Here is a 22,776-nt window from a genome sequence, read left to right on the forward strand (position 1 = left end):
GGCTTTTGGAGATACTTTTGTAACCCTTTCCAGCTTCACGCAAGTCAACAATTCTTTATCATAGGTCTTCTGAGAGCTCTTTTCTGCGAGGCATGGTTCACATCAGACAGTGCTTCTTGAGACCAGTAAACCCAAAACAGGTATATGTTTTTAAAGGGCAGGACAGCTGTCAGCAACACATCCAATATCATCACACTGATTGGAGTCAAGGTTGGCTCACTCCTGGCTCCAATTAGCTCTTGGAGAAATCATTAGGCTAGGGGTTCACATACTTTTTCCACCCTGCACTGTGAATGTTTCCATCTTATGTTCAATTAAAACATGAGAACAGCTAATGTTTGTGTAGTATTATTTTAAGCAGACTGTGTTTTTCTATCATTGTGACTTACATGACATTTAGAGCGCATTTTATGGCCAATTCATGCAAAACTCCACGTAATCCCAAAGGGTTCACATACTTTTTCTTGCAACTGTAACCACGCTGTCAACGCTGCTAACATCTGAAGTTCTTGCTTTGACAATATATGCAGCCATTTTCCCTCGCGCGCGTGTGCGCGCACACGCACACACAGAGAAAGAGAGGAGAGAAAAGAAGCACAAGTGCCTCTCTCTGTCTCTCTTTCTGCAAATGGCTGGGAGCCGCAGGTTGCCGACCGGTGCCCTAGGCTTTTAGGAAGAATTCACCCGGTCTTCCATTGCAGCTTACTGAAACCTTTTCAGGGCTCCACTTTAAGACCTTCCCCTAAGAAGGCACCCGGGCGCCTCTCAGTAGTGGATCACTCACTATGAAGTGAAACATATTCTTGATTCTAGAATTTTTAAAGGGAAATTGCAGTACCTAGTACGATGGAAGTGACACTCGTGTGAAGCCACTTGGGTGAAATCTAGCAATGTGAAAGCTGACCGACTCATCAAAAGGTTTTATGACACCCCAACAAACCGAAAGATAGTCCCTGACATAAGCTTTTGTTTACATTACAGGATCTATCCTTTTTGTAAGGGATGTCAACGCTGCTAACATCGAATGTTCTTGCTTTGACAATATATGAAGATGCAGCCATTTTCTCTTTAACCTGTGTGTTACTTTTAGAGTTAGAATTAGATGATGCTGGGGGGGAGGGGGAAGAATGTGTATGGGAATTAGTTAGACATAACATTGCAGTAGAGTATTTTTCAAGGTTGTTTGAAATAAGAGATGATAAGGAATGGTGGGTTAACAACTGGAGGGAAGGTTTGCATTTCAAACTAATTGGAGAATGTGATTTATGACTGTCAATTGGAGGAGGGAATTGTGCTTTGATACTATGTGTTTAGGGGAGGGGAATTCAGATTTTGGCTTCGACCATGTACGTGCCAATGCCACTGTATTTGAATAAAAATTCTTTAAAGTAAACAATATCTCGAAGTTCTTTGAAGAGTAATATCTGTCGGAACATGACACATGCTGGTTTCTTCTTTGATTTCTTATTTTTCTTTTTCTTATTTATTTCTTGTTTTTCTTATTTGATATAAACCACATTACCAACCATTCAAAAGAGACAATAAAAAAGCTAAGAAGAAAACTAAAAGACCAGAACATATCCTATCTATCAAACAACATCAGATCAAGGAACAAGCAGAAAACAATATCTAATTAAGGAATTACTAAAGAGAAAACCAGGCCCCCAACAACACTGGCAGCACAAGACACTCTATATCAAACAGGGCGCAAGCTCCACATTCGCTGTTATCTATTTGGGTAACAAAATGTCTGCAAGCAAACAACAAGCTCAGAGAGCACTAAGGTCTTCACAAATATACATATTTCATCCACAACATATGCTCATAAACATTTCTTCAGTATATGCAGCAAGAAATACTCTTCAATATTTCTATTAAATGACTTAAACAAGAGGATGCAATGCATATCAAATTGGTAGAGGAAGTAAAGTAGAACAGGATAACTAATCTTAGATATGAAAATGGACCAGACAACATAAGGAATGGAAATATTGTCCCAATGTTCAAAAACGGGTAAAAGATAAAAAGCTGGATAAAGGTAAAGGTAAAGGTTCCCCCGCACATGCGTGCTAGTCGTTTCCGACTCTAGGGGCCGGTGCTCATCTCCGTTTCAAAGCCGAAGCGCCAGCGCTTGTCCGAGGACGTCTCCGTGGTCATGTGGCTGGCATGACTAGACGCCAAAGGCGCACAGAACGCTGTTACCTTCCCACCGTAGTGGTCCCTATTTTTCTACTTGCATTTTTACGTGCTTTCGAACTGCTAGGTTGGCAGAAGCTGGGACGAGTAACAGGCGCTCACTCTGTTACGCGGCACTCGGGATTCGACCTGCCAAACTGCCGACCATCTGATCGACAAGCTCAGCATCTTAACCCACTGAGCCACCGCGTCCCTACCAAAAGCTGGATACTATACATCTATTATTCTAATATTACCTGAGAGTTTTCTAGAGCAAATCACTTATCTTCAAGGTATCACTTAATAAATACCAAAAAATAAATATAGCTTTTTTAAGAAATTGCCAGTCTAAGATTATTTCATTTTCTTAGATAATTGTTTAACAGACTGTGAAAATGGTGTAAATATAAAACACAGTATTCACTCTGAGCTATTGGCAGTCGAGTGGCATAGAAATGCTAGTTAGTTTATAAATAAATTAACAAGTTGATTTCAGCAAAATATCTGACATCTGACATTATTAACAAACCTTTTAAAAGAAAGTGGATGACATAAGAAGTTGTCTCAAAAATTATGCTTTCCCAACTCAATAATTAAAATAAGATAGTTGGTATTTGTATTTTGTATTTGAAAGAAAATTGTAACACACTAGGAGCAACTGGAGAGCTTAATAATAAAAATATAGGTGTACAAAAAAAATAAATTCATTGAACAGGATATTTCAAGGTTGCTCCAACCTCACAAGATTAGAATACACCAGAAAAGCAGAATAGCATGAGAACACTTTTGCAAAGGTTCAAGGTTAAAATGAGTGTTTCAAGTGTAAAATTGTTTGAACATCATGTGAGTTTTGCACATCTACAATAAAAAGCCTTTGATTTCAAGTTAAATTGCAACAGACTATTAAAAAATTAAAACCCAGTAAATCCAAGTATTAACATTTACCTCCACTAGAACCAAATCCACTAGCTCCACCACCGGCGCCTCCCATAGGTGCACCGCCACCAAAGTGCTGGGGAAACTGAGGTAAGATCTTCTTACGCTTCCTTTCCACTTCTTCCTTATCTGCAGCCAAAGATATAGAAGAATAATCAATGATGTGCCCTGCCACATTGTTGAACACCAAAAGTAGCACATCACATGGAGTGCCCTGTACCTTCTACCACTGGGTAGTATGTAAACTGCTTGGAGTCACTCACGTCACCCCCTCGCTTGCGCTTCAACTGAAGGAACACAGTAACTGGACGATCTATTTTTGTCTTGTGATAAGGCGGAGTACGGAACACGATGGCATACTGCAAGGACACAAAATATGGGTTTAGTGCAATCACATATGTCACATAACCTTGCAGCGCATAAACACACTTTTTCCTATGTACAATTATAAGGACATAAAGAAATCAATTTACAGGTAGTCCTAGTTTAGCTTTCTTAATTGGGACCAGCAACTCTGCCACTAAGCAAACCAATCACTAAGTGGGAAATCACATGACTGCAACTGTGCTTTCCAGCTAGAAAGAGACAAGACTACTCAGTTTCATACATTTTGCTTTTGTTTGCTTCATATGTACTGTACTTCTACACCCTTTGGAATGTTCCAGTGCCTGCTTATTATCTTGTACGCATCTTAAGCAATGCAATCACACCACAGCCCAGGCTGTGAGCGAAGGGCAAAATATAGAAGCAGCTTACTCTCTTGAAACCCTTTCCAATCCCTCTGCTCCACAATTGGGAGGATGCAAATGTACTGTAAGCTATTTGCATAATTTGCCGACAGTTCACAGCCCTGGACTGCCAGTGCACTCATACTGCTTTCAGTGCGTAGAAGAGCAAACAACTCATTCTCTCATAATCCCTTTCTCTCCAATCTCTCTGCTCTATAAAGAGGGAAGAAAGAAAAAAAACACAAATTAGGAACTGAAAATGCATAGTGACTGTAATGGTGATCACCTCACTGAGAAAGTTACAAAGGGAAACTAATCAAGTTGAATCATGTCACTGAAAAGGTTGGATGGAAATTAATTAAGGAGAGAAGAACCTAGAACCTGACAGCTAGACCAATTCATCAGTGGAACAACTTGACTCCAGAATTTGTGGATGCTCCAACACTGGAGCTTTTTAAGAAGAGTTTGGACAACAATTTGTCTGAAGTGGTATAGGACTTCTTGCCTGAGCAGGGGATTGGACTATAAGACCTCCAAGGTCCCTTCCAACTCTGTTATTCTGGTATCCCTAAAGACTCTACTGCGTAAATGGTCATAAATGGACTGTAAAATTATTTTTTCAGCACTCATAATTTCAAATGGTCACTGAACAAATGCTTGGTAAGTCTTATTAACCCAGGACTGTTAAACAAATCCCAGAGATTCTAAATTTAATATATTTACATGAGACACATATGCATGGATTTCCATGTATTCATCTGTAAATGCCAGAAGCCATGCCTTAAAAATGATCAGCTTCAAGACCCTTTTCGCTTAACTGAACTGAATTAAATAAAATTATCAAAAATCCATTTATAAAATTAATAATCTTATAAATTTTATTTTTGATTCAGTGATTAGATTCATGTCTCCTGCAACTGAGAAAACCAACATTTACATCTATAAACAATGTAATAAAGCATCATAATATAATTAAAATCAAAAATGCCATACAATAACACATTTAAACTTCCATTATTTATATATACAACAAATGAAGACAAGCAGTTAAAAATTCAAATTCAAAAATGGAACTAAGAGAATTTATTTTGAAACCTTACCCCCAAAGTTTCCCAAAATAATTCCCTGTTATAGGATGCTGATCAAATTTTGAGGAAGACGTTTATACATTCAACTTGTAAACTGACGGATCTATTCTTTGGCATACACAAACCACTATGAATGATATAATTAAAAATATATTCTTCCATTCTTCCAGAAGAAAGTTAAAAAAAAAAAGGATGGAGGATGAAGAAGGATCCAGGATGGTAATAAGCAAGGGAGCAAAACTGATGGAAATTAGGGAAAGTAAAAGAAATGAAAAGAGAAGCACTGTTTAGAAACTATGAGTTGCATTTACCAGGTAGCCCTTCAAACTAGCTAATTTTCAGACATCTTCAAAGCATCCCATGCTTTAAATTAGGTCTGCATGACCATTCCTTTGTTTTAATATTTTTTCAGTCTTAACCAGGAAATATGACCAACATGGGATTGTCAAAAACATATCATGCCAGACAAATCTTATTGCATTCTTTGACAAAGTAAATAAATTAGTGGACCAATGAAATGCTATGAACATAGTACACTTGGACTTCAATAAGGTATTTGACAAAGTAGACCATAGCCTAGTTCTTGGTAAGGTAAAAAATGTACAATAGGCAGCATCACCACCAGATGGATTTGTAATTGGCTGACCAAATGCAGTCAATATGTAGCCTTCAATGGAACTATGGAGGGAAACATGGAATGGGGTGCCACAAGGTTCTGTCTTAGACCCAGTACTCTTCAATTCTCTTCATAAATGATTTAGATGAAGGGACAGAAGGGGAGCACACCAAATTTGTAGACATCAAGTGAGGGGGAATAGCTCACATCTTAGAGGACAGGTTCAAGATCCAGAAGGATTTTGACAGACTTGAACATAGACCTTATCCAACAAAATGTAATTCAGTGAGGAAAGTAAGGTTTTACACAGGCAAGAAAAACCTAATGCACAGATATTAGAATAGGTAGTACATGGCTCAAAAAGAGTTAACTGTGAGGGACCAAGGAGGCCTAGTAGACAATCACTTAAGTATGAGATAGCAGTGTGCTGTTGTTGTTGTTGTTAGTTGCGAAGTCGTGTCCGACCCATCGCGACCCTATGGACAATGTTCCTCTACCATCTTCTGGAGTCCATCTAAGCTCACGCCTACTGCTTCAATGACTCCATCCAGCCACCTCATTCTCTGTCGTCCCCTTCTTCTATTGCCCTCAATCTTTCCCAGCATTAGGCTCTTCTCCAGTGAGTCCTTCCTTCTCATTAGGTGGCCAAAATATTTGAGTTTTAGCTTCAGGATCTGGCCTTCTAAAGAGCAGTCAGGGTTGATCTCCTCTAGGACTGACCGGTTTGATTGCCTTGCAGTCCAAGGAACTCGCAGGAGTCTTCTCCAGCACCATAGTTCAAAGGCTTCAATTCTTTGGCGCTCAGCCTTTCTTATGGTCCAGCTTTCACTGCCATACATTGCAACTGGGAAGACCATAGCCTTGACTATACGCACTTTTGTTGACAGGGTGATGTCTCTGCTTTTTAGTGTGCTGTCTAGATTTGTCATGGCTTTCCTCCCGAGGAGCAAGCGTCTTTTAATTTCTTGGCTACAGTCCCCATCTGCAGTGATCTTGGAGCCGAGGAAAATAAATTCTGTCACTACCTCCATTTCTTCCCCATCTATTTGCCAGGAATTGAGAGGGCCAGATGCCATGATCTTGGTTTTCTTAATGTTTAGTTTCAACCCAACTTTTGCACTCTCCTTCTTCACCCGCAACAAGAGGCTCTTTAGTTCTTCTTCACTTTCTGCCATTAGAGTGGTATCATCTGCGTATCTTAGGTTGTTGATGTTTCTTCCGGCAATCTTAATTCCAACTTTTGATTCATCTAGCCCTGCCTTTCTCATGATGTGCTCTGCATATAAGTTAAATAGGCAAGACGACAGTATACAGCCTTGCCGGACTCCTTTCCCAATTTTGAACCAATCAGTGGTTCCGTGTCCAGTTCTCACTGTTGCTTCTTGGCCCGCATATAGGTTTCTCAAGAGACAAATAAGATGGTCTGGTATGCCCATCTCTTTAAGGACTTGCCAGAGTTTGTTATGATCCACACAATCAAAGGCTTTAGCATAGTCCAGGGGTCGGCAACCTAAAAAAGAAAAAGAGCCACTGGGAACCGGTTCCATCACAAATTAAAAAAAGAGGGAGCCGCGTGCGTGTGTCCATGCACGCGCATGCGCAAAAAGGTTTTTTGCGCATGCGCGGACGCACGCGGCTGCCATTTTTTAAAAAATGAGATGGAACCGGTTCCCGGTTGCCTGATGGCGACGGCCCGTCTGCAAAGCTGCCGCTTTCGGCAGCTTTGCAGACGGGCCGTGGCAGCTTCCGCAAAGAGCGGCGCCCCTGCCCATTCCGAGAGGTGCGCGCGCACCTCCGAACGACCGGAGGTGCGCGCGTACCTCCGCGCGAATGGGCAGCGGTGCCGCTCTTTCAGGAAGCCCGCCGCGGCCCGTCTGTGAAGCTGCCGAAAGCGGCAGCTTAGCAGACGGGCCGCGGCAGCTTCCGCAAAGAGCGGCGCCCCTGCCCATTCCGAGAGGTGCGTGCGCACCTCTCCGAACGACCGGAGGTGCGCGCGCACCTCTCGGAATGGGCAGGGGCGCCGCTCTTTGCGGAAGCTGCCTCGGCCCGTCTGCTAAGCTGCCGCTTTCGGCAGCTTCACAGACGGGCCGCGGCGGGCTTCCTGAAAGAGCGGCACCGCTGCCCATTCGCGCGGAGGTACGCGCGCACCTCCGGTCGTTCGGAGAGGTGCGCGCGCACCTCTCGGAATGGGCAGGGGCGCCGCTCTTTGCGGAAGCTGCCGCGGCCCTTCTGCTAAGCTGCCGCTTTCGGCAGCTTCACAGACGGGCCGCGGCGGGCTTCCTGAAAGAGTGGCACCGCTGCCCATTCGCGCGGAGGTACGCGCGCACCTCCGGTCGTTCGGAGAGGTGCGCGCGCACCTCTCGGAATGGGCAGGGGCGCCGCTCTTTGCGGAAGCTGCCGCGGCCCTTCTGCTAAGCTGCCGCTTTCGGCAGCTTCACAGACGGGCCGCGGCGGGCTTCCTGAAAGAGCGGCACCGCTGCCCATTCGCGCGGAGGTACGCGCGCACCTCCGGTCGTTCGGAGAGGTGCGCGCGCACCTCTCGGAATGGGCAGGGGCGCCGCTCTTTGCGGAAGCTGCCGCGGCCCTTCTGCTAAGCTGCCGCTTTCGGCAGCTTCACAGACGGGCCGCGGCGGGCTTCCTGAAAGAGTGGCACCGCTGCCCATTCGCGCGGAGGTACGCGCGCACCTCCGGTCGTTCGGAGAGGTGCGCGCGCACCTCTCGGAATGGGCAGGGGCGCCGCTCTTTGCGGAAGCTGCCGCGGCCCTTCTGCTAAGCTGCCGCTTTCGGCAGCTTCACAGACGGGCCGCGGCGGGCTTCCTGAAAGAGCGGCACCGCTGCCCATTCGCGCAGAGGTACGCGCGCACCTCTCCAAAGGTTTGGGGAGGTGCGCGCGCACCTCCGCCCATTCGGGGAGGTGCGCGTGCACCTCTCCAAACGGGCGGTGCCACTCTCCATTTGGAGAGGTGCGCGCGCACCACTGCCCGTTGGAAGAGGTGCGCGCGCACCGGGCGGCTGGGAGCCGCAAGAGACGGCTCAAAGAGCCGCATGCGGCTCCGGAGCCGCAGGTTGCCGACCTGTGGCATAGTCAATGAAGCAGAAGTAGATGTTTTTCTGGAACTCTCTAGCTTTCTCCATGATCCAGCGTATGTTAGCAATTTGATCTCTAGTTCCTCTGCCTCTTCGAAATCCTGCCTGTACTTCTGGTAGTTCTCGATCCACATGCTGCTGGAGTCTAGCTTGTAGGATTTTAAGCATAACTTTACTAGCATGAGAAATGAGTGCAATGGTGCGATAGTTTGAACATTCTTTGGCACTGCCTTTCTTTGGAATTGGAATGTAAACTGATCTTTTCCAATCCTGTGGCCACTGTTGAGTTTTCCAAATTTGCTGGCAAATTGAGTGTAGCACTTTTACTGCATCGTCTTTTAAGATTTTGAATAGCTCAGCTGGAATACTGTCACCTCCACTAGCTTTGTTGTTGCTCAGCTTTTCTAAGGCCCACTTCACTTCACATTCTAGGATGTCTGGCTCGAGGTCAGTGACCACCTCATTGTGATTATCAGGGACGTTAAGCTTATTCTTGTATAGTTCTTCTGTGTAATTTTGCCACCTCTTCTTAATCTCTTCTGCCTCTGTTAGGTCCCTGCCGTTTTGGTCCTTTATCATGCCCATTTTTGCATGAAACGTTCCTTTCATCTCTCCAATTTTCTTGAAAAGATCTCTGGTCCTCCCTATTCTATTGTTTTCTTCTATTTCTTTGCATTGTTCATTTAAGAAGGCATTCTTATCTCTTCTAGCTATTCTTTGGAATTCTGCATTTAATTGGGCGTATCTTTCTTTTTCTCCCTTGCCTTTCGCTTCCCTCCTTTCCTCAGCTATTTGCAAAGCTTCCTCAGACAGCCATTTTGCTTTCTTGCATTTCTTTTTCTTTGGGATGGTTTTGGTTGCTACCTGTTGTACAATGTTGCGAACCTCTGTCCATAGTTCTTCAGGCACTCTGTCTATCAGATCTAATTCCTTAAATCTATTTGTCACCTCTACTGTATATTCAACAGGGATATGATTTAATTCATACCTGACTGGCCTAGCGCTTTTCCCTACTTTCTTTAATTTAAGCCTAAACTTTGCAACAAGAAGCTCATGGTCTGAGCCACAGTCAGCTCCTGGTCTTGTTTTTACTGACTGTATAGAGCTTCTCCATCTTTGGCTGCAGAGCATATAGTCAATCTGATTTCTGTGTTGACCGTCTGGTGATGTCCATGTGTAAAGCCGTCTCTTGGGTTGTTGGAAAAGAGTGTTTGCTATGACCATCGTATTCTCTTGACAAAATTCTATCAGCCTGTGCCCTGCTTCATTTTGTACTCCAAGGCCAAACTTGCCTGTTATTCTGGTTATATTTTGGCTTCCTACTTTAGCATTCCAATCCCCCATGATGATTAGGACATCATTTCTGGGTGTTAGTTCTATAAGGTGCTGTAGGGCTTCATAGAACCGGTCAATTTCATCCTCTTCAGCACCGGTGGTTGGGGCATAGACTTGGACTACTGTGATATTGAATGGTTTGCCTTGGATTCGAACTGAGATCATTCTGTCATTTTGAGGATTGTATCCCAGTATTGCTTTTCCTATTTTTTTATTGACTATGAAGGCTACTCCATTTCTTCTGAGGGATTCTTGCCCGCAGTAGTATACCTGATGGTCATCTGAATTAAATTCACCCATTCCTGTCCATTTTAGTTCGCTGATTCCTAAGATGTCAATGTTTAGTCTTGTCATCTCTTGTTTGACCACGTCCAGCTTTCCTTGATTCATGGATCTTACATTCCAGGTTCCTATGGAGAAAAAATCTTTACAGCATCGGACTTTCCTTTCACCACCAGACATATCCACAGCTGAGCGTCCTTTCAGCTTTGGCCCAGTCGCTTCATTCTTTCTGGCGCTACTAGTACTAGCCCTCTGCTCTTCCCCAGTAGCATATTGGACGCCTTCCGACCTGAGGGGCTCATCTTCCAGCGTCATATCGTTTTGCCTTTTGGTACTGTCCATAGGGTTTTCATGGCAAAGATACTGGAGTGGGTTGCCATTTCCTTCTCCAGTGGATCACGTTTTGTCAGAACTCTCTGCTATGACCTGTCCGTCTTGGGTGGCCCTGCACGGCATAGCTCATAGCTTCATTGAATTACGCAAGCCCCTTCGCCACGACAAGGCAGTAATCCATGAAGGGGTGCAGTAATCCATGAAGGGGGCAGTGTGCTACAGCTGTCAAAAAAGCTAATGCAGTCCTAGGCTGCATCAGTAGAGGGAAAGTATAAAAATCATGTGAAGTGTTAGTAATGTTTTATACTGCACTGGTAAGACGCACTGGAATATTGGATCCAATTTTGATCACGATACAAAAAAGATGTTGAGAGTCTAGAAAGAGTGCAAATAAGAGCAACAAAGATGATTAGGAGACTTGAGGCTAAACCATATGATGAATAGCTATGGGAACTGAGTAAGCCTGGAGAGACTTCTAAAAGGCTTCTTGAGTTCCATAGCTAAATTCATGTTAGTCTAACCAATTATTTATTCTAATCGTGCTGTCCCCTGGTGGACTCCTGCATGGAAAGGACAATAGAGCATAACATGTTCCATTGATTCAATTATTCCACCACTACATGGGCAGTCTCTGTTCAAAGGGCTTTTTTTAATAACTTCCTTCAGCTACGGCTGTTAGAAGAGCATTGAAGAGATCTCTTTTGAACTTTGGGATCATTATGCAACTGAGATAGCTGATTGGTTGAAGAAGATATGCAGAATGGCTCAACAAGGGCTATTCTATTCTATTCTATTCTACTCTAGTCTACGTTCTGACAATCTACTCTATGTTCTAGACCAGGGGTCGGCAACCTAAAAAAGAAAAAGAGCCACTGGGAACCGGTTCCATCACAAATTAAAAAAAGAGGGAGCCGCGTGCGTGTGTCCATGCACGCGCATGCGCAAAAAGGTTTTTTGCGCATGCGCGGACGCACGCGGCTGCCATTTTTTAAAAAATGAGATGGAACCGGTTCCCGGTTGCCCGATGGCGACGGCCCGTCTGCAAAGCTGCCGCTTTCGGCAGCTTTGCAGACGGGCCGTGGCAGCTTCCGCAAAGAGCGGCGCCCCTGCCCATTCCGAGAGGTGCGCGCGCACCTCTCCGAACGACCGGAGGTGCGCGCGTACCTCCGCGCGAATGGGCAGCGGTGCCGCTCTTTCAGGAAGCCCGCCGCGGCCCGTCTGTGAAGCTGCCGAAAGCGGCAGCTTAGCAAACGGGCTGCGGCAGCTTCCGCAAAGAGCGGCGCCCCTGCCCATTCCGAGAGGTGCGCGCGCACCTCTCCGAACGACCGGAGTTGCACGCGCACCTCCGTGCGAAGGGGCAGCGGCGCCGCTCTTTCAGGAAGCTGCCGAAAGCGAAGGGGCAGCGGCGCCGCTCTTTCAGGAAGCTGCCGAAAGGGGCAGCTTCCTGAAAGAGCGGCCCGCTGCCCGTTCGCGCGGAGGTACGCGCGCACCTCCCCAAAGGTTTGGGGAGGTGCGCGCGCACCTCCGGTCGTTCGGAGAGGTGCGCACGCACCTCTCGGAATGGGCAGGGGCGCCGCTCTTTGCGGAAGCTGCCGCGGGCCCGTCTGCTAAGCTGCCGCTTTCGGCAGCTTCACAGACGGGCCGCGGCGGGCTTCCTGAAAGAGCGGCACCGCTGCCCGTTCGCGCGGAGGTACGCGCGCACCTCCCCAAAGGTTTGGGGAGGTGCATGCGCACCTCCGGTCGTTCGGAGAGGTGCACACGCACCTCTCGGAATGGGCAGGGGCGCCGCTCTTTGCGGAAGCTGCCGCGGCCCGTCTGCTAAGCTGCCGCTTTCGGCAGCTTCACAGACGGGCCACGGCGGGCTTCCTGAAAGAGCGGCACCGCTGCCCATTCGCGCGGAGGTACGCGCGCACCTCTCCAAAGGTTTGGGGAGGTGCGCGCGCACCTCCGCCCATTCGGGGAGGTGCGCGTGCACCTCTCCAAATGGGCGGTGCCACTCTCCATTTGGAGAGGTGCGCGCGCACCACTGCCCGTTGGAAGAGGTGCGCGCGCACCGGGCGGCTGGGAGCCGCAAGAGACGGCTCAAAGAGCCGCATGCGGCTCCGGAGCCGCAGGTTGCCGACCTGTGTTCTAGACAATCACCTGTTTGAGATGGTATAGGTTCTCCTGCTTGAGCAGGGGGCTGGACTAGAAGACCTCTTAGGTTAGGTTAGGTTAGGTTAGGTTAGGTTAGGTTAGGTTCTATTCTTACTCTACTCTATTTCCGTTTCTAGGCAGGAATAGCCAGATAGTAATCTCAATGCAAATACATATACAGCTGCCTCTGAAGATAATTCAGAACTAATTAATTCATTATATCGTTCAGGATTACTGTCTGGGACTAGGCAACAGGATTACATAACAGCATTGCTTCATCAGCTGCAATTACTAGTAGTTATTTTTAAAGCATTTCAAGATTTTATTACTGTTTCCAAAATCATAAAGCACCCCACAGCATCCAATCAATCAATACCTGTTTATGCACATCTGTGGGGGAGAAATCTCCAAAGGCCTGCCAACCATTTTCATCATCTTCATAAAAACGCACTTCAATATCATCTAACAGAGGAGGCAAAAAATGGTAACATTGGACTATTAATACTCATCGCAACCCCACTTTGTCCTATTCACTATTATATTACTGCATTGTTAAATTTATCATATATTGTCCATCATAAAAATTAGGAGATAGTGAGATGCTATCAGGTAGTTGATGACTTCTAGTAGTGTTTCTCCACATCATACAAGTTAAGAGAAATGTAGTGGTAGACTAGATGAGGGCAAAAAATGAGGCTAATACATTTTGAAAATGGATTTCATTCTCAAGGACAAAGGAAATCAAATGCATGTTTCTAAAAAATAACATTTTTGTATCTATTTCAGAAGTAAAGTACAATGCCAAAAAATAAGCAGGTTTAGATATGGTAGTTACCTTTCTGAACTTTATCACACAGCAAATATACTTCATCTCCACCTCGCACTGAGCCTGCAGTCTTATCCATCCGAGATATTTTTAAATTGGAAGCTCCAGGAGATTCTGTAGAATAAAAAAACTCACAGATATATAAAATTGTTTCTGGAACAATTGTAAAACTATGAAAATGTACTAGATGACTAGATTATAAGGATCATAATTTTGGCTAATTTTAATAGACAGTGAAGAACACAGAACATGAGCAGAAAGATTGCTATTTCAATTTGTGGTAGGTTCTAGACACATTCAGAAGGAAGCAAGAAAATCCTACTAATTCCAAAAAAAATAAAAATAAAATATTAAAAAATATGAATCTCTTCTGCTAAAAGTTTGATATGAAGATCAGGATAAAGGAACTTTTCATTTAAGGCCTGAAAGAAAAAGTTTTGTGGTCAAAAGCCATCATTTATGGCATTATTTATTTTCCAGAATACAAATTTTCCTCAAGAGATGGAACAAATCAAGAACTTTTTATCTCTGGGGATATAGTCCAGGGGTAAGCAACCTTGGCTCTTTTATCACTTGTGGACTTCAACTCCCAGAATTCCTGAGCCAGGAATTCTGGGAGTTGAAATCCACAATTCATAAAAGAGCCAAGGTTGCCTACCCCTGGGATATACTAATTCCAGGCATGGACCTCTCCGACTTCTATCAGCATTTATGGCTACTCAAACAAACAGATGCAAGATGATTCGCCTTGCAAATATATTTCATTTAACAAAAAAGAAAAAGGGAAGTCACACAGTTTTAATTTCCTTCTAGCAAAGAAACTCTGCAATACCTGACTGGGGAAAAAGAGAGGAACTACAAGGCATTCTCTTTTTTCCTATCTTATTGCTTCACATTGCACTTTACAACTCACTTAGCAATGGAATTCCCAGTCTCAATTATTATAGTTAACCAGGGACTACCTGTACTACAATTTGAAAGCTCTAAGATTCCTATCAGTGAAATCACTGGATAAGATTGAAAATTTTTAGGAATCTGAGGGCTATAAAAATAGCTTGTGCAAGTTATATGCATTTTATATAAAGGTGATGCAGTGCTTAGGATGCAGTATTGCAGGCTAATTTTGCTGGCTGCCAGCAGTTCAATTCTCACCAGCTCAAGGTTGATTCAGCCTTCCATCCTTCCAAGGTCGATAAAATGAGGACCAAGATTGTTGGGGGCAATACGCTAACTCTGTAAATCACTTAGAGAGGGCTGTAAAGCATGGTGAAGTAGTATATAAGTCTAAGTGCTAATGTTATTGTTAAATTGTCAAAAAAAACCATTAAATTGTTTTGCTGCTAAATTTTGGAAATATGACATGGGAGTCTCCAGAGATCACAAAAATGGGACTGCATTTAATCCATGAACTCCTCATTCCAGGTGGGCATGACAGAGGAGAAAATACAATATTCACTGGACCAACAAGGGATCATCACAATCTGGGTATACAGCAAGATCTAGCTTTTTGTACACATTTTACAGCAGCCTTACAGCAATGCTGTAAATATATGAATATTGCAAAGTACTCACAAATGTACATGTGCAATCCTGCCAAACCCAAATCAGAAATATATTGTGGTAAGTACCCCTAAACCATGTTAAACACAGCTATGGATCAAAAGTAAAACTTACTGCTATCATGAATGGGGTCAGAAATAACAGAATTTAATGCTAAAGTGAAGTTTCCACTACTATCACGAAGATAGGCATTGAACCGTAAACGAACAATGCTGAGATCCATTGTCTTCTTCAACTCTTTTGCCTCTTGTTCAATCAATTCTTGTTCAGATTCTGCTAAAATAGATGCTAAGTTATAAATCCTACAAACACTCCAGCGTCCACATCAAAGCAAAATTTCCTCTAGATACTAAAATCACACATAAAATATACATCTGAATACAGTATTTTTAAGAAATTAACCTTAATATTTACATTGTTCCCACTCTCCCAATTTCAGATGAACATTTTTCAACAACTAGCAAATTCTAATATTCATACTTTTTCCCTATATAATATAGAAATGATAATGGGCAGAAATAGTTTGCTATGTTCTATTTACAATCTACTTGAAATTGTAGTAGGTTATATTAATTCAGACTAAAATAAATTAAATTAAGAGAATAACAGAGTTGGAAAGATCTTTTAGTCCAACCCCCCTGTTCAAGCAGGAGATCTTATACTCTTCCAGACAAGTGGCTGTTCAGTCTTTTCTTAAAGTCCTCCAGTGATCAGGCACGCACAACTTTCTGAAGGCAAACCATTTCACTGGTTAATTGTTCTCACTGTTAGGAAATTTCTCTTTAGTTCTAGGTTGCTTCTCTCCTTGATTAGTTTCCATCCATTGTTTCCTGTCTTGCCTTCTGGTGCCTGGAAAATAGGTTGACTCCCTCTTCTTTGTGGCAGCCAACCCTATGGAACCAGCTCCCCCCCCGAGCTTCGGATGGCCCCAGATCTCCAGTCCTTTCGCCGCGGCTTCAAAACACTCCTTTTCCACCTGGCTGACCTGGACTGACAGGGATTTTAATTATGTTTTTAATTTTTAACTCTAATTTTTAATTTATTTTAATTTTAATTTTAATTTATTCTACAGGGGCCATTAATTTAATTTTTATTTTAACTTCTGTATTATTGTTTGTTATTGTTGTTAGCCGCCCTGAGTCCTTCGGGAGATAGGGCGGCATATAAGTCCCAATAATAAATAAATAAATAAATAAATAAATAAATAAATAAATAAATAAGCACCAACTTATTGCAAGAAACAAACCAACTAATAAACAGCACAGCTGCAGTTATAACTGAATACTTGGGATGCAAAGAAGAAGAAAAAAACCAAACAGTGTCCCACAAAAATGGAAGATTAGACTGGAAAATAAGATCAGCAATAAGGCTGATCAGAATCAAGCAAGCGAGAACAGATAAACGAAAAGAAACTGAAGAACAAGAAGACCAAAGAATATCTAATCAAGAAATACCACTTAGAAACAAGGAAGATTAAGGAAGCACTGGAAATAATAAAGCAGCAAATAACAGCTATAGCCAAGAAGATCAGCAAATACGAAACTCGAATTGCAAATTATAGGCAGAACCTCCCATTTCAATCCAATCAGAAACATTTCTATCAATCCATCAATGGAGAAACTGCAGTGAATCAGTCAGTACCTGACAAGGAAGAAGCAGTGCAGCTCTGGGCACAAATATTGAATAACCCAAAGAAATACGACAACGCAGCTTGGTGAAAAGAGGTGGATAAGAATAAAAAAAAGAAGTTGAAATGGAAGAACTAGTAACAACAGCAGAAATTGTAGAGAAAAGAGCAAGGAAGAATTGGTCAGCACTAGGTGAAGATGAGCTGCATGGTTTTTGGTTGAAACTTCTAACTCAGGGCTTTTCAACCTTTTCACCCATTGTACCACCTTTAGGATACGACAACATCTGAGTACCACCAGTCGCCTAGCAAGGTGTCAAAAACTTGATGACCAAAAAAAAGAGGGATGATGTTGTAAGTCCTCGACTTACAACAGTTCACTTAGTGACTGTTTGAAGTTACAATGGCACTGAAAAAAGTGCCCCCCAAGCCACAGCCGAGCAAGACACCTGCCTGCCTGCCCACTGGCGCTCTTCCTCCTGTCCAAGGTTTTCATTGTTGTGAGCATTTCTGTTGAGGATTGGTAGCGGGGGTGGGGTGGGGTTGTTTGGTTTTTATTCCCGTCTGCTGGGTGGTTGCAGCAGGTTTTGGTCACTTCACATGATCCTGGGACACTATGACCGTCATAAATATGAATCAGTTGCCAAGTATCTGAATGTAAATCATAAGACCCTGGAGATGCTGCAACATTCCAGTTGATTGGTGCTTCCACTGAGCCCTGACAGCCGTGCAGCTCCAGCCATCTCTCAGGCTTGTGCGGTGCTGCCACCAGTTCAGCTCATCCGCCCCCCCCGCTACTTTTGTAGGATGGTCACATACCACCTGCCAGGTGCCAATGTACCACAAGTGGTACCCGTACCACTGGTTGAAAAGCCCTGATCTAACTGGTCTATACTCACTCATTGCCCAACAGTTTAACAACATACAACAACATACTACAAGGAAATGCAATTGAAATGTAGCATGGACTACAAAAAAACATTGAATTCTCTGCCACATTACTGGATAATCAAGCGTCTAGAAATAACAGAAGTCAGTAGAAACATCAGAAACTTTGTGCAAAGATCAAGGGCAGAATGGAAGAAACAGACAATGGTGAGAGACTGGGAGAGGTTAATATCAAGAGAGGAATATTTCGGCTTCCGGTTTTCGATTGAAGTCCTGGCAGACATGTGGAGAGATCGTCTCCCCCACCGTCTGGTTTTCTCCTGCCGGGGGACCCTGAAAAGGGTTGAAAGTCACCCTGGAGGGGCAGCGAGCGTGAAGAGGACCCCTGAGTGATCGCAGAAGGGCGGCATCCCTCCCATTTGACCCTAGGCAGCTCTTCGAACTGACAAGGAAAAGATTGGCCGTTTATGGCTCATTATTAAGCTGCAGACAGCCAGGCCAAACTTACTAACAAGCACTTGAAAGCAATGTGAAGAAATTGGGCGAGATTTTATCTTCTCTGCATCCCGAGTATTTTTCCTGTTAAAAGCTTCTTGAAAATTTTTTTCCCACCCTCTAAAATGGCAGCATCTGATTACTTAGAGCAGACATGTCAAACACAAGGCCTGGGGGCCGGATCCGGCCCGCAAAATGGTTTCATGTGGCCCGCGAAGCCATCCTGGAAACAGTGAGGGAACGGCCCCCACTGCCTTGGCCCTGGCCCAGAGACCCTCCTTCTGCCAGAGACCCTCAGATCTGTCCCACTCCTGCCCAGGCCTCATAGGCACCCTTGATGCAAACGATGTAGAGCTGGCCGTGCCCACCCAGTAGGCCATACGCTCTAGCCACGCCCACCCAGTAGGCCACGCCCACCCAGACCATACCCACCCAGCCCCCTGAGGGCAACCGCAATGCTGATGCGGCCCTCAATGAAATTGAGTTTGACACCCCTGACTTAGAGGAAACAAAGCTTTGAAAAAGATTTGAAAAAGACTCTAAATGCTATCGGGGATATTTTGTGGTGAGCTTGGCACAACAGTTTTATTACTTTATTACTCTGACAAAGAGACTTGTTTGCAGCCCATTTCTGACTTTGGTTTTATTTACCACAAACTTAGCTTTGAGAGAACAACTGGGCAGTGAGACTGGCTTTTAGGAACAGTGGAGGTAAACATTTACTTTCTTAATAAATAGCCTCCACCAGAAAGATCATTTTTAACTATGCCAGAAATGGAGGATGACTTCCAGATTCGGGATATGTTTAAACCTATCCTTGAAGCTATTTTTCTAAATATTGAGAAACTTAAAGCTAATTTGAAAGACAAAGGTGCCAGCTTACCTCCAGATTGCAGCTAGAAAACTACTAACCGAAAAAACAACAGAAGTGGAACAACTGAACACCAACGCAGAGGACTCTACAGAACAACAAACACAGTCTACTGAAAATTTAATTTAATTTAATTTAATAATATTTATATACCGCCCTTCTCCCTGAGGACTCAGGGCGGTTCACAGGGCAGAATAAAATACTACATACAAACGTTAAAACAAGATTAAATAATTGCCCATATTAAAACAGTTGGAATAAAATTCTAAAACAACAATTTAAAATTAAAACAAAAAATTAAAAAACCCCACCAATCCCCATCAGGCTAGGCCGGCTTGTACAAACAAAAACGTCTTGAGGTCGCGGCGAAAGGAGCGAAGATCGGGCGCCATCCGGAGCTCTACCGGTAGCTGGTTCCACAGCTCCGGAGCGCCCACAGAGAAGGATCTCCCCCTGGGGGCCACCAATCGACATTCCCTGATCGGTGGCACCCTGAGGAGACCCTCTCTGTGGGAACGCACAGGGCGCAGGGAGCTTGATGCCGGCAGCAGATGTTCCCTAAGGTACTCCGGCCCCATGCCATGAAGGGCTTTAAACACTGTTACCAGTACCTTGAATCTCACCCGGAAGACAACTGGCAACCAATGCAGCTCACGGAGCAGCGGTGTAACGTGGGAGTATCGGGAGACTCCCAACACAACTCTCGCGGCTGCATTCTGTACCAGTTGGAGCTTCCGGGTGGTCCTCAAGGGCAGCCCCATGTAGAGAGCGTTGCAGTAGTCCAGACGAGAGGACACGAGCGCATGAGTGACCGTGCACAAATCATCCCGGCTAAGATAGGGCCGCAACTGGCGCACCAGGCGAACCTGGGCGAAGGCCCCCCTAGTCACAGCTCCTATATGGTCTTCCAAAGTGAGCCGTGAATCTAGGAGGACTCCCAAGTTGCGAGCCCTATCTACGGGGGGTAATAATTCACCCCCCATAGCCAGAGGTGGAACATCCGAATAAACCCGGGATGAAGGTATGCACAGCCACTCAGTCTTGTCGGGGTTGAGTTGGAGTCTGTTCCTCCCCATCCAGACCCGAACCGCCTCCAGGCACCGGGACATCACGTTGAGGGCATCACTGGGGTGGTTTGGGGTCGAAAGGAAAAGTTGGGTATCATCAGCGTACTGATGATACCCAACTCCAAAGCCACGAATGATCTCACCCAGCGGTTTCATGTAGATGTTGAACAGGAGAGGCGAGAGGACCGACCCCTGAGGAACTCCACAAATGAGAGACCTCGCGGTCGACCTCTGCCCTCCTGCCAACACCGACTGCGAACGTCCCCGGAGATAGGAGGAGAACCACTGTAAAACTGTGCCTCCCACTCCCAATCCCCTGAGACGCCGCAGCAAGATACCATGGTCGATGGTATCGAAAGCCGCCGAGAGGTCTAATAGGACTAGAACAGAGGAATATCCCCTGTCCCGAGCCCTCCAGAGATCATTCACCAGCGCGACCAATGCCGTCTCCGTGCTGTGCCCGGGCCTGAAACCCGATTGGTACGGGTCTAGATAATCCGCTTCATCCAGGACCAGAGGGAGCTGATGCGCCACCACACTCTCAACAACCTTCGCAAGGAAGCGAAGGTTGGAGACAGGACGAAAGTTGTTTAATACAGCTGGGTCCAAGGCAGGCTTCTTGAGGAGAGGCCTCACCACCGCCTCTTTCAAGACGGCGGGGAAGCTACCCTCACTCAAAGAAGCCGATATAACTGCCTGGAACCAGCTGCGTGTCCTCTCCCGGGCTGCATAAACCAGCCAGGAAGGGCACGGGTCCAATAAACACGTGGTGGTGCTCAGTCTCCCCATGATCCTGTCCACTTCCTCCGGAGTCACAGAATCAAACTCCTCCCAGGTGATATCGACAAGATCGCCAGTGTCCTGATCGTCAGACTCTGCCCAGTCAGAGTCCAGACCGGTCCGAATCCGAGCGATTTTGTCCGACAGATGTTGGTTAAACTCCTCAGCACGACCCTGCAAGGGATCCTCTCTCACCTCCTGATTTAGGAGGGAGCGAGTCACCCTAAACAGGGCGGCTGGGCGATTATCTGCGGACGCGATAAGGGTGGCGAAGTGGTTAGACCTCGCCTCCCTTATCGCAGCGAGAAAATCCATATAATGACACAATAATTTCAAAACTGGAAGTAACTTTCAATGAAAACAAGAAACCTGAGAAAGAAAAAGACCAGATCGAATTGAAGACAACTATACCAGAACAAACATGGGGATCTGGGAGATTAAGGTGACTTAATGATTATAAATGGGCCAGATGTCTTAGAAAATTAGCAACTAGATGGTCTCCTTTAATCCACATAATATACACAAGAATGAAGAGAGACCTATCTGATGATTTAAAAGCATTGATATGCAAACCTGGCTGGCAAAAGAAGAAAGCTAGAAATAGGTTGAAAAACTGGAGGGCCCTGTTTTATTAGAGAGGATCCTACACTGTCAGTTAGTGGGCTAAAGGAGGATTTTGAAATAAAAGGAAATTTGAGTACTAGATTTAAAATAGTCAGAAAGTAGTAAAAAACAGGGGATTAATTGGTTCAATAGTGAAGGTTTAGATTAACAAGAGAAATTTAAATTAACTATAAGAAAATAGGTTTGAATTATTGATTAGCCCAGTGTATATAGATGATGGATCTGAACTAATAAGATACTCTATTAAGGTGATGGTTTATTAGGATTGGAAGTAGAAAATGTTTTTTTATTGAAAAGTTTTACATTTTGAATACAACCCCCCTCCTCCCCCTCCCCCCTCCCCTCTCCCCAACCCCCCCTCCCCTCCCCCCGACTTCCCAGAGCTGAATACAGGGTATAATAATACAAACAAGCATAATCTAAAATATGCTAACAAAAATAAAACATTAAATTCTATCGCAATTTAACTCTCCATAGTCAAAATATTAATGAAATAACTAACTAGTTATACATCATAAAAATCCACTACTTATTCAAATGCTAAATGAAACTTTTTAGTCCCATATTTATTCTGAATATATTCAATCCATCTTCTCCATTCCACAATGTATCTCTGTTGCGATTGATCTTTCAAATATGCTGAAATCTTTGCGATTTCCGCCAAGTTAGAAACTTTCAAAGTCCACTCTTCTATAGTCGGCAGTTCTTCCTTCTTCCAATATTGTGCTACTAAAAGTCTCGCTGCCGTAATTAAATTCAACATCAACTTTAAATCCATAACAGTAGTATCTGTAATAATACCCAATAAAAACAACTGCGGAGAAAACTTTATCCTTTTCTTAAATATCTTTTGCATATTCCACCAAATTTTAATCCAAAAAGCTTTAACCTTTTTACAAGTCCACCATATATGAAAATACGTTGCATCCTCACAGCCACACCTCCAACATTTGGGCTGGCAATTCGGATACATACTTGCTAATTTTTTAGGATCTAAGTGCCACCTATAAAACATTTTATAAAAATTCTTTTAAATTTTGGGCCTGTGTAAATTTAACATTTCTAACCCAAATCTTTTCCCAAGTGTCCATTATTATAACTTCTTGAAAATTCTGGGCTCACTTTATCATACAATCTTTAACAGGTTCCGTTTCTGAATCAATTTCTATCAATGCATTATATATCCTTTTTATATGTGCTTGACCTTGATCTCTATTTTGTTTTACCAAATTTTCATCAGTCATCGAAAAGCCAACTTCCTGGTCCTCTTTCCATCTTGCCTGTAACTGCCCATACTGGAACCAAGTTTGTACAATCTTTTC

At 44.2% G+C, this 22,776-nt stretch overlaps 1 protein-coding gene across 4 annotated transcripts in view; it reads right to left on the bottom strand.

Moving 5' to 3' along the window:
• Positions 1-22,776, bottom strand: part of NFKB2 (nuclear factor kappa B subunit 2) — a 109,039-nt gene that overhangs the window by 71,279 nt on the left and 14,984 nt on the right. For 2 of the 4 annotated variants that reach the window (XM_083364626.1, XM_083364629.1), the window contains 5 exons: positions 15,217-15,378; positions 13,552-13,656; positions 13,093-13,178; positions 3,332-3,470; positions 3,121-3,240 (listed from right to left, as the gene is read on the bottom strand). In XM_083364626.1, coding sequence (XP_083220752.1) covers positions 3,121-3,240; positions 3,332-3,470; positions 13,093-13,178; positions 13,552-13,656; positions 15,217-15,378 — 612 coding nt within the window. The remainder of the gene's footprint in view (positions 1-3,120; positions 3,241-3,331; positions 3,471-13,092; positions 13,179-13,551; positions 13,657-15,216; positions 15,379-22,776) is intronic. The other 2 variants (XM_083364627.1, XM_083364628.1) reach the window with 2 other exon arrangements.

Source organism: Vipera ursinii (assembly GCF_947247035.1).
Source record: "Vipera ursinii genome assembly, chromosome: 5".
In the NCBI taxonomy this organism is placed as follows: domain Eukaryota; kingdom Metazoa; phylum Chordata; class Lepidosauria; order Squamata; family Viperidae; genus Vipera; species Vipera ursinii.